Source organism: Mastigoproctus giganteus, chromosome 13 (assembly GCF_048544385.1).
Source record: "Mastigoproctus giganteus isolate SK-2022 chromosome 13, ASM4854438v1, whole genome shotgun sequence".
Classification (NCBI taxonomy): domain Eukaryota; kingdom Metazoa; phylum Arthropoda; class Arachnida; order Uropygi; family Thelyphonidae; genus Mastigoproctus; species Mastigoproctus giganteus.
Window position 1 is genome coordinate 10,631,417 of NC_143587.1, and position 12,619 is coordinate 10,644,035.

Genomic DNA, 12,619 nt, shown 5'->3' on the forward strand with positions numbered 1-12,619 from the left:
ACTTTCAAATTCAACCCTAATTCACGGCTTTTTTTCAACAGTGACCTGTACTTGTTAAGTATTTCTTCTGGTCTCCTACTCTTAATATCATTAGTGCCAAAGTGTACAACTATATCACCTTTTGTGCCCTTAAAAGATGATATCCACTCTAAAACGTCATCAACCTTTGCTCCTGGCAGACATACCCTGGTCCTGTTCCACCTATCCTTTTTACAAAGCATGTTCCCTGTTTCCCTGTCAATAGAGTCACCAACAAATACTAGTTCCTGTGGTACCAGTGCATTCTGCCTTGGGGGTTGCCGCTATGTTGCGTGATGATCAAGTGAAGCTCTGGCGTTGATGTGGGCAGCTGAGAGCTTGATGGGCCCCTCAATTTAGATCCTTCGAGGGTATCCAACCTTTTCTTCAAGCTCTCATATAGGCCCATAACAACTCTGAGTTGTCGCCTGATTTCCTTGCACTCCTTACATCCCACACACAGAAAGACACCCCCCATGGCAATATCATGTCACGTACCCGATTGCTCCACAAACATCATGCATGCAGTGCATTTTAAAGGGCCGTGATTCAGAGGGCAACTGCCCCCCTCAGTTCTCCCCTGAGCCACAGCACTCCCATTAGCTTGAGCCTTTTGCTTTGCTGCTCTTGTCTGAGTCATGATTTCGATTCAATTTCAATAAAATTTCAATTTCAGTTCAAAATTATAACCATAAACTTGTATCCCAACAGAGTTATAACACTATATATATTTTTCAGTATCGAGTATTATCTACGAGTTCCGTTAATATAACTTCTTTATCAAGTTATGTATTAATTAATTATGTTACATTTGTAATCTAAGTCGTTATATGTATTTAGTTAAAAGTACAATTTAATTGACAATGAAGTTTAACAAGATTAATAGATTTTACTGATTAATTGACAATATTATATTATATACTATACTAAGCTTACGCTATCTAGTTCGGGATATAACGTTGTGTCGTATAACAATGGTGGCAAGTTATGAACGGTAAATCTACGGACACTTAAGTATTAATTAACTTCCAAATCTCAATTCAGATAAACTAAGGAGCCTGACTAGGTCTATAAGCTACTTATAGAAAATAATTTGATGTAACAATTGGTCAATAAAGTGGCTAAATATGGCTAAAAAACTTGTCGTTCAGTGGAGCTGCAACTTGTAACACGTAGATTTGATACCCTTACCGATACTTTTATGCAATTACAAGGCCGAGTAAAGAATAAATACACCACATTAATCAGAAAATCACAAAATAATGCTATACTACTAAATTTAAATCAAAAGTTTTAGAAAAACAATTTCAAATCAATAAATAAGAAAATCCACTTAGCGGCTTTGAACACTTCTGACTCCCACTAGCCTCGTGAACCTCCAAGAAATATGAATTCAAAGAAAACTGTTAATATATTTGGATAGAAATACCAGTTTAAATTATTTCACTGAACCCTTATAAAATGACATAAAAGCAAAACAAAAAAAATTAAAGGAAATATCAACATCACAATGATAAAAGAACACAGTTCTCTTTATATGCTATATCCTGATTTACATTTACTCACAACAAACACATTTACTCATGACAAAAAAAAAAAATGCTATATAAACTAAATTATTCCAAGTTCTGCTTTGTGTTGCTAAATTCTGTGGGAATAGCTTACCTGTAATCTCCGAAACGAAATCTATGAAATTCTTCTAACGTTGTATAGTCTTTGCTTATTTTGATGTGAATTCCTGTGTAACATGAAGCAAATTCTACAACTTTCTTCATTATTTCATCTCTCTTTTCTGACAAAAACAGATGCTTAAAATAAAAAGAGAATAAAAATTTAGCTTTTCAATTTTGGTTGCTGAATACAATTAATATAATTACAATGTTAAAATCTTTCGATCTCACCTGGCGGCCAAACCCTCCATGTACCACAGAAAATGCTTCAGAACAATCTGATAGTGGAATGAGTACTTCCATATCTTTATAATCATAAGAGGTTAACAGTGCTCCTGTACAAGAATCTTTTTGGTCCAAAGAAGCTTGAGTAACTTCCAAAATAACTGGAATGTCATTGCCTGACCAATGGGATTTATGAGCATTATATATCTGAAAGGGAAGAGGGAGTAAAAAAAAAAAACATTTCTCAGAATACAAATGAAACCAGTTTGAACACAATACACAAGAATTTTGTGAACACAGTATGTTCACAAAATTATTTACAATAAAATATTCTAAAATACAATGTACAAGTTTGTGCAAATGCATCATATTAGTATGCAGCTAAACTCTGAATTAGCAAAAATATGCAACAGCGGCATTGTTTAAGTTATATCTCATATTGTGAATACCTTCACAAGTTGCAATGATATTGCACTACTTCGATTAAGTAACGCTTCACCAAAGGAGAAGACTGTTGCTACTTATTCTCAGAGGATATCATTACCCAGACATTGCATCACTAGGGTACCTACATTGCATCACTAGGGTACCTACCCACCCACTGAAGAAGGGCCAAATAGCCCTGAAACGGTGCCGTCTGGGTGGTGGTATCTGCTGAGAATAAGTAACAAGTCTTCTCCTTTGGTGAAGTGTTACTTATTCGAAGTAGTGCAATATCATGGCAACTTGTTGTGGAGGTATTCACAATATGAGATATAACTTAAACGATGCCGCCTTTGCATATTTTTGCTAATTCAGAGTTTAGCTGCATACTAATATGACACATTTGCACTAACTTGTACGTTGTCTAAATCTCTCGCAGCCTGAGGCTAAAGCCCTTAACATATTTCAGTCTTGGGCCCGACGTAGCCGAGTGGTCAGGAGCGCAAGTGCATAGCACGCGTTTCTTGAGTGGACCCGGGGTTCAAAAGCCCGTGACTACTAAATATGATAAATATTTGTATTGACGATTTATTGAAAACTCTACTTGGTTGTTGTGCCGGAATATAAACAGAAAATTTATTTATTTATTTATTTATTACATACCATCAGACATCTCTCATATTTTGCAGTTATATTTCATAACTGTTTTTTCATCATTGCATCACTAGGGTACCTACCCACCCTCCGAAGAAGGGCCAATTAGCCCTGAAACAGTGCCGTCTGGGTGGTGGTATCTGCTGAGAATAAGTAACAACAGTCTTCTCCTTTGGTGAAGCGTTACTTATTCGAAGTAGTGCAATATCATGGCAACTCGTTGCAAAGGTATTCACAATACGAGATATAACTTAAATGATGCTGCTTTTGCATATTTTTGCTAATTCAGAATTTAGCTGCATACTAATGCACTAACTTGTACATTGCCTAAATCTCTTGCAGCCTGAGGCTAAAGCCCTTAACATATTTCAATATTCTAAAATAATATATGAAAAATATATTTCATATATATTTTTCATCGAGCAATGCCACATTCTAATAATAAAAACTCTCAGATCAACTAATAGTTTTAAACAGAACACATGCTGAATTTTCACACACCTCACAAGTTGATTTCTCTAAAATTAAGAAACAAACACATAAATGTGACTATTTTGAAAACAAGGTCTGAACTTAAAAAAAATAAATAAAATAAAATAATATTTTACTAGTTAGTATATCACACTCTCACAGTAATGCTTGTTTGTTTGTATTGAAGTTTAGTGGTGCATGAACTACGTGGTTCATAATGTGGCAGTTCATATGGTGTGATGTGTTTCATCACAGTAATGCTAAACATAAACTTAGTGCAGACTGCTCTAGCATACTACAGTGATGTACGTTTGTTGTAAAACGTATGCTTAGAACATTTTTTGAGCTGTTCTAAGGTGACCAGTTTGACATCACTTTAGAATGTAAAAGATGTAGATGCTGGAAAAACATGTCTGATTACACCTGTGAAATTTTTTTCATGGTTGTACAAAATTAAATCTGTTTCTTTGCATCTTTCTGCATGTAAATAAGTTGCTCTTTATGGAAAAGACAAACATGAAAGCTGCTGGAAAGGAAAAGATTATATACAAGTAGACACTAAAATAAGCATAACACACACGCCAGGGAAATTTTCCAATTTGAATGTAGTAGTAGTAGTAGTGGTGGTGGCATGTGATGCAAGAAAGCAAATGTATGAGCTTATGCAGCATCAGCCAACAAAAAAAAAAAAAAAAAAATCACACCATTCCCTCCAAATGCCTGTCCAGTTCCTCCTTAAATTTATTCAACCTATCAACTTCCACAACGACAGATGGAAGTTTGTTCCAGCAATTAACCACCTGCTGGCTAAAGGCAAATTTCCGCACATCTATTCTACATCTGTCTTTTCTTAATTTGAATTTATGCCCCCTTAGGTTCGTAATCTGAACAAGTGGAAGGATCCCATCAGAATTCAGCGTGCTCAACCCATTCAAGGCCTTATATACCTCAATCAGATCACCGCGCAGGTGCCTAGTCTCCAGCCACTGCAATTTGCAGAACTTAAGCCTCTCTTGGTAAGAGGATCCCTTCATTCCCCTCACCAATCTTGTTGCCCTTTTCTGTACACGCTCAAGCAAATCTACATCCTTCCTAAAATGAGGCCTCCAGACCTGTACGCAGTACTCAAGGCGTGGCCTGACCATTGCCTTATACAGAGGGATAATCACCTTTTCCCTGCCAGCAAAATTCCTATATATCATTGACAAAACCCAATGACCTGCCCTGGCAGCCTGTCTGCATTGCTCAGAAAACTTCATATCTGCCTGCACAATTACGCCCAGGTCTTTTTCACTTTCTACCACCTTAAGTGTAGTACCACACAGTTGGTACGTTTCTCTGTGGTTACTTCTACCCATATGCAGTACTTTGCATTTGTCAAGGTTAAACTTCAGTTGCCACTTCTTAGCCCATCTGCCCAAATTATCTAGATCCTGTTGCAGTAGCACACTGCCATTACTGTCATTAACAACCCTGCCAACCTTTGTATCATCTGCAAACGTCAACACTAAGCCTGATATACCTTCATCAATATCATTGATAAATATACAAAACAACAGTGGACCTAACACCGAACCCTGTGGGACATCACTAATAACATTAGTCCAAGAAGAGCAGCACCCATTGATTACCACCCTCTGTCTTCTCCCACTTAACCATCCTTTTATCCATTGTAGCAACTTACCCTTAATACCATTCTGCTCAAATTTGTACAATAGTCTTTCATGCGCAACAGTGTCAAAAGCTTTCCTGAAATCCAAATATATGATATCAAAATTATTTTTTGCATCCAGTTTCATTGTAACCACATCATAATATCCTGTCAAATTTGTCAGACAAGACTTTCCTTTAACAAACCCATGCTGTGTCTGAATTATTGCTGCAGTCTTGTTCTTTCTATATGATCCTGCAATGCATCTTTAACCAGTGACTCCATTATTTTACCCGGAACAGAAGTTAAACTAACTAGTCTATAATTACTCGTCACCCTTCGATCCCCCTTTGTGAATTGGGGATACATTTGCACATCTCCAGTCCGTGGGAACCTCCCCTGAGTCCAAGGAAGCTCTCATAATTATGGCTAAGGGTTTGCTTAGTTGCTTTGCCGCCTCCTTTAATATAACTGGATAGATCCCATCCACCCCAGGTGCTTTTCTTACGTTTAACTTCAACAATTTCTCTTCCACTTTGCTCTCAGTTATTACAAAATCATTAAGTATCTTGCTACAATTTGATAACCTTCTGCCATTTTCAAACCTTATTAATTCCTCACGTGTGAATGTAGATGCAAAATACTCATTCAGTTTGTTTGCTATCTAAGCAGGATCATCAACAGTCGAACCATCGATGTCAAGTGGACCAATCAGATTCATCCCCTTCCTTTTAGAGTTTATATAAGTAAAGAAATCCTTGCTGTTTTTCTTAGCATCGTTTGCCAAGGATTTCTCGTAATCTGCCTTCGCCTGCCGAACCTCCTTTGTCACCTGATTACAGATTAACTTATATCTGCCATAGGCTTCTGAGTCGCTTGATAATTTATATGCATCCCATGCATTTTTCTTCTCTGTTACGAGTCTCATTAGTTCATTTGACAACCATTTAGGCCTAAACCTTGAACAATATTTCTTAATAGGTATGAAACTTTTAGTAGCTTCCACGATTAATTCCCTGAATGCTTCCCACTTAGAATTTATTGTTGGTAACATCGTCAGTTGATCCCACTGTACAGAATTTAAAAACTGTCGGAGACCACTGTACTCGCCTTTACGGAAGCAAAAACCCTTTCCTTTACCCCTGATGGTAATTAAATCTTTAAGTAAATCCCACTTCAGTACACTGTGATCACTGCCACCTAGTGGTTCTTTTATCTGCAAATTCCTAATACATGAATGTGGAGGTATGAGGAGACCTAATTGAGAAAAATTAATGGGGGTGAAATTTTCACTGTTATAAAATGATTTCCAAACTAGGAGCCATAAATTCAAATGTGTAGAAGAGGTTTTTGGTGGACAGGAAGTTCTTGTTTAGCCAGTGAGTTGATTACTGGGACAGGTTCCCTCCTGTTTCAGTAATCAATGGGTTGTTTAGGCTATAGGAGATTCAAAGGTCAGCTGGACAGGTACCTGCTTGAAAAACTACATGCTTGATCAGAGTTAGTATTAGTAATGGCCAGATGGTGCAAGGAAGCCCAAGGCTTTGGGCTTCCTTGTACCATATGGCTCTAACTGATACTAAATAATCAAATGTGCACTCTTCCAGCTGTATCTACACACACTGAGCATTTTCACTCTTCACTCTGACATTTATTTAATTCAAACTGGTCACATAGCATGTGTGAGACATAGTTAACTATTATTCAAGCCGTGATTAAAGCATTAAGCTTTTAAAACAATGCAAAATAACAACTATGTAAAAAGACAAATTGATAGGTAGGTAAAATACAAATGTATTTATTCTCTCTCTCTCTCTCTCTCTCTCTCTCTCTCTCTCTCTCTCTCTCTCTCTCTCTCTCTCTCTCTCCCCTCCATATAGTCCAGAGAGAGGATTCCAGGGGCAGCACCTACAATGCTGCTATTCTGATTGGACTGCAGTAAAACAGCAAACACCATAAAAGGATAAAAAAAGAGATCCCAACTGTCTTCAAAACTGTAATTTGCAAAAAAGCAGTCTGCATTAAGTTATAAAGTTCATTAAGTGACAGTGCCAAAAGAGAGAATTCACTATTCTGCATGTATTAAACTGCAAATATTCCAAAATACAGATACTCCCTCTCTCTTCAGTAGGTAAATTCAACCATGCACAATACAAAACATAACTCTTGTTTTAATGTACAATTCATATACACAGAATTGCATGACTATAATATGGTTGGTAAAAATGAAACAACAATTTTTGTGTGCAAGAATTGCAAAATATTTCACATACTTCATTAGCTTCTTTTTTTTTTATCCTCCATTGAAAAATTATTTTTTCTCTAAAGCATATTCATTGATTCTCTTTCTCTCTTTCACACACACACTGCAACATTTATGCAGGGACTTAAAGGAAAACTAATCAATTAGTAAAAACACAGAGCTACAAGGCTCAATAACTTTCACGATTAAAAATTTGGATGAACACACAAATTAAATTTAATTTGTGTGTTCATCCAAATTTTTAATTGTGATTTTAATTTTTAATTATTTATCTCGTAAATGGTTTTCCAATTTTAAATTATTTATTCTGACACAATGTCTTCTCACACTCATGGTCTTGCTGAGTTGGTTTGATTTGTTTCAGGGTTGGATGGGGGCTCTCAGCTTTTGATCTGTTGAGTGTCGAATCAGTCATATTTCTATGAGTGAAAGAATTCGTTGCGTTATTTTATCTGTTTATTTTATTTTATTCTTTATATTTGGAGAGCAGTGACTGGAAGCATACTATACAAAAGATTGACGTAATCTCTTACTCCTTTAAATATATTACTGATCAATGTATTTTGGTTTCAGTTGTGTGTACAATATGGATTACGTGTGCACCAATAGTACAACTTATAGATAGGTGAATTCCCCATGACATACACAAGCAATTTTGGGGAAGTGGATAATAAATGTAAATTTAAGGGTGAAGTAAATTCTGTAAAGTATCAAATTTTCATAATTCTATTCAATTTCATTATAATGTTTGGCTGTAGTTGGTTTTCAGCAGTCTTTTCAAATTAGACACATTACTGATAAGTTGTGGAGCACTCAATTCAGACTGAATCAGGCAAAACAGCAGCAATCTCGAAGGGAGAATGCACCGGTCCTACAGAAGTTAGTTATTGTCGGTGACTCTATTGTCAGGGAGATGGGTAATATATATTGTGTAAAAAGGATAGGTGGAATAAGACCAGGGTATGTTTGCCAGGGGGTAAAAGTTGATGATGTTCTTGTTATTATTTGGTTTTTAGGAGCATTAGCAACTAAGGCCATATTGCTCCGGGGATATGGGGTGGTCATTCCCTGACCTTTCCGCATCCTCCGTATTTGGTGGTCATGGGCTCGAACCCCAGTCTAATCAAGAAGCGTGTGCTATGTACTGCCGCTCCTGCTCACCTGGCTATGGAGGCGCCTTGATGATGTTATAGAACGGATATCTTTTAAGGGCATAAAGGGTGATATTGTTGTACACGTTGGCACTAATGACATTAAGAGTAGAAAATCTGCAGTTTACTTAACAAGTACAGGTCAATGCTGAAAAATGTCATGAGGGTTAAATTTGATAGCAATTCTGCCTAGACACAATAGGAGGGAGTACATGATGAGAGCCTTGTCAATTAATTTGGCCTCGGAGAAATTGTGCAAAGCTCATTAGCATTAGCATTAGTAGAGGCATTTGATGCAAGAAAGCAAGCTTATGCAGCATCAGCCAAAAAAAAAAAAAAAAAAACCACTTCCACTTCACCCCTCCGTTCGTTCAAAATACCTGTCCAGCTGAGCCTTAAACTTATTTAGGCTATCAACCTCCACCACAAGGGATGGAAGTGAATTTTTCATGGAATAGAATTTTTCTCAGCGTGGTCAGTGCTTGTTAACAGGAGAGACTGTTTCTACAGGGATGGTATACACTTAAATAGAAGGGATGCAAGTGTTTGTTGATGCTACCAAGGCAGCATAGGTGGGTCAGAAAACTGTTAGCTTGAGTGAATTCACAGAATAAAAAGTTAATAGCAGCCATTGGCAGAGATGAAAGTGATTCTTGCACTGCTTCTATTAGAATGAGCAGCAGCTTGGATGGCAGGGTGCTGGGTTTTAGGGACTGGTGGGAGTAATCATGAAACAAATAAATACATGGGCTGTGTTATGGTAACTAAGAATAAGAATAGGTGCATGTATACTTGCATGTACACCAATGCTAGAAATATAATAAATAAATTTGATGAACTTGAAGTGCTGGTCATCAAAGGCAGATATTGTAGGGATATCAGAGACATGGTGCCACACACATATAAGCAGTAAAGAATTGGAATTTGATGAGTACAATGTGTACAGAAAAGATACAGAATAGGAAGGGAGGAAGGGTTATGCTGTTAATTAAGAAAAACAAATACAAAGGCAGGGCATGAAGTTGACACAGAAAAACAAAAATGAGAGTAGGAGTGTGTTATAAGGCTAATGACTCTAATGAGTGCAACAAACAATTGTACAGAGAAATAGAATGGGCCAGTAGATCAGATTGTGTTATATAATGGGAGATTTTAACTTTGCAGATATTGACTGGAACTTGTGGTTTGGTCACTCGCACACTAGCAAAACTTTTGTGGATTTATCGGATGATTGTTTTCTACAACAGCGTGTTCAAAAGGCAACCAGAGAGTGTAATACTTGATTTGGTACTTGATTTGGTTATCAGCAGTGATTATTCATGCATTAAGAATTTGCAGATAAAGGAACCACTAGGTGGCAGCGATCACAGTGTGCTGAAGTGGGATTTACTCAAAGAGGTAACTACCATTAGGGGTAAAGGGAAGGGTTTTTGCTTTCGTAAAGGTGACTACAATGGTCTGAGACAGTATTTAAATTCTGTACAGTGGGACCAACTGATGATGTTACCAACAGAAAATTCTAAGTGGTAAGCATTCGAGGAATTAATCATGGAAGCTACTAGGCTTTACATACCAACTAAAAAATATTGTTCAAGGTTTAGGCCTAAATGGATGTCAGATGAACTAATGACACTCGTAGCAGACAAGAAAAATGCATGAGATGCATATAAATTATAGGCGACACAGAAGCAAAGAATTCCGCACACCTATTCTACAACTGTCTTTCCTCAGTTGTAGAACAGATGTGTAGAAATTTGCCTTTAGCCAGCGGGTGGTTGATTGCTGGAACAAACTTTTATCTGTCATTTTTGGAAGTTGACAGCTTAAATAAATTCAAGGCTGTACTAGACAAAATTATGGAGTGAATGGAAGGGTGAAATGGGGAGGGTTTTTTTTTTTTTTTTGGCTGATGCTATATAAACTTCCTGTCTTGCATCCTCTACTAATGCTAAATATTAGTAATTATTCCAAAATTACTAAAATATTAGTAAATTATAGTGTAGTTACAATTTATTTTAAAAACTTTGCTTTTATCTGGTACCTTGCAGCAAAATGCAAAATAAAAAACACAATAACAACAACAATAAAGACTTCATGCCAACCTTTTATAAAAGGTGAAAATACTTCTATTATTTCTAATATTATTATTATTAGCTGCAAAACTAATACCAAATTTAAACAAATCAAATATAATTTAGATTTATTTGAATTCAGATTCCACTGATCTGTGTAGAATTTTTCTATGCAAAGCAGATTAATCTGTGAAGAGAATTTTTTTAAGTAGAGTAAAAATTTTTTGGTAATCCAAAACATTAATTTTTATTAATTACAATTTTTATTCTCTTTTATTCATCTTATTATTCTTTTATTTATTTATTTTTATTTAATTATAGCAGTTCTTAAACGCATACCTGAATAATTGTTGGTGGTTCTGCAAACTGACGACGGAATTTCTGTATAAGAAAAAATTTAATTAAGAAGTAAATATTTTCAAAATAGTTTTTAATGCCAATTTATAATTTATTTTTTACCAAAGAAATTTAAAAATTTTCATATCTATAAATAAAATGTGAACCCTTTTCCCCTCTAATCAAGTATCTCTTGAAATCTAACAAGAAGGCATGCCTCACCTACTCTGCAATGCATTCCCAGTTTTATTTCAACTCCAATAAAAGTTCCATATACACTTTTATATATATAAAAAAAGAGCGTCTCTGAACATTAAAAATACTAAAACTCAAGCCATTTTTCAATAGTCAAACGCCTGAAGTATTCAAGTAGTTTAAATAGCTGTTGTCCACGTAAAAAAAAAAAAAATTGGAAAAATTTCACTGCTTACAGCCGTCAATATAGAAGTTTCAAAAAACTGGGGATCAGGCATGTAAGAGAAAAACAGAACAACCAACCTTCAATTTAAATTTATGTCCTCTTTTGTGTGTTGTCTCAGCAAGTGTTAGGATGCCAACTGCATTTCACTTACTCGATCCATATAAGGCCTTAAATCAATCAGGTTTAAGATTTAAATTAAATCAATCCTGCATGTGCCAAAAAAAAAAAAAAAAAAAAAAAGAAAATGCAAAAAAATTGATTTCCTGCAACATACAGGAGGAAACTGGAGATTTTTCAGCAAAAGTCCATACTGCAAACTCTGCCCTTTTAAAAACGTTGAGTAAAAGTTTTGTTCATAACAATGCACCTGCTGTTCAGATTTGGTTGTCAGAAGCAATTCCAAAGAGTAGATAGGTTACTCGGAGAGTAACGTATCAACTCTGTGGTACTACACTGACATAGAGAACGAAAAGGACCTGGGAGTAATTGTGCAGGCAGATATGAAGTTTTCTGAGCAGTGCAGACGGTCTGCAAGAATAGCTAATGGTGTCTTGTCAATGATATACAGGAATTTTTCTAGCAGGGATAAGGAGGTCATTATCCCCTTGTATAAGGCAATGGTCAGGCCACACCTTCAGTACTGTATACAGGTCTGGAGGCCTCATTTTAAGAAGGATGTAGAGCTGTTGGAACGAGTACAGAGAAGGGCAACAAGATTAATGAATGAACAAAGGGTTGCTCTTACGAAGAAAGGCTTGCAAATTAGTGTCTGGAGACTAGGCACCTGCGAGGTGATCTGCTTGAGGTGCATAAAGACTTGAATGGTTTGAGCATGCTCAATGCTGATGGGATTCTTCCTCTTGCTCAGAATAATCACCCGAGAGGGCATAAATTCAAATTAAAGAAAGACAGATGTAGGATAGATGTGCGGAAGTTTGCCTTTAGCCAACGGGTAGTTGGTTGGTGGAACAGACATCCATTCTTTGTTGTGGAAGTTGATAGCCTAAATAAATTTAAGGCTAAGCTGGACATGTATTTGAAAAGAATGGAGGGTTGAAATGGGAGCATTTTTTTTTTTTTTTTGACTGATGCTGCATAAGCTTGCTTTCTTGCATCATATGCCTTGACTAATGCTAAAAATGCTAATTACACAGTAGCAAAAAACATATATACATTAGACCAAATGATGGGGCTATGTTATAATAACCTGAAAAGTAAACGTATCAGAGTATGCTAAACAAGAATCATCAAATGAATATGCAAC

The 12,619-nt window shown here is 36.2% G+C and overlaps 1 protein-coding gene across 1 annotated transcript in view; it reads right to left on the reverse strand.

Moving 5' to 3' along the window:
* Rme-8 (receptor mediated endocytosis 8) overlaps positions 1–12,619 on the reverse strand; it is a 699,549-nt gene that overhangs the window by 625,130 nt on the left and 61,800 nt on the right. Inside the window, exons 5-7 of the mRNA XM_090387774.1 lie at positions 10,938–10,979; positions 1,920–2,120; positions 1,684–1,826 (exon numbers count right to left, since the gene is read on the reverse strand). Coding sequence (XP_090243900.1) covers positions 1,684–1,826; positions 1,920–2,120; positions 10,938–10,979 — 386 coding nt within the window. The remainder of the gene's footprint in view (positions 1–1,683; positions 1,827–1,919; positions 2,121–10,937; positions 10,980–12,619) is intronic.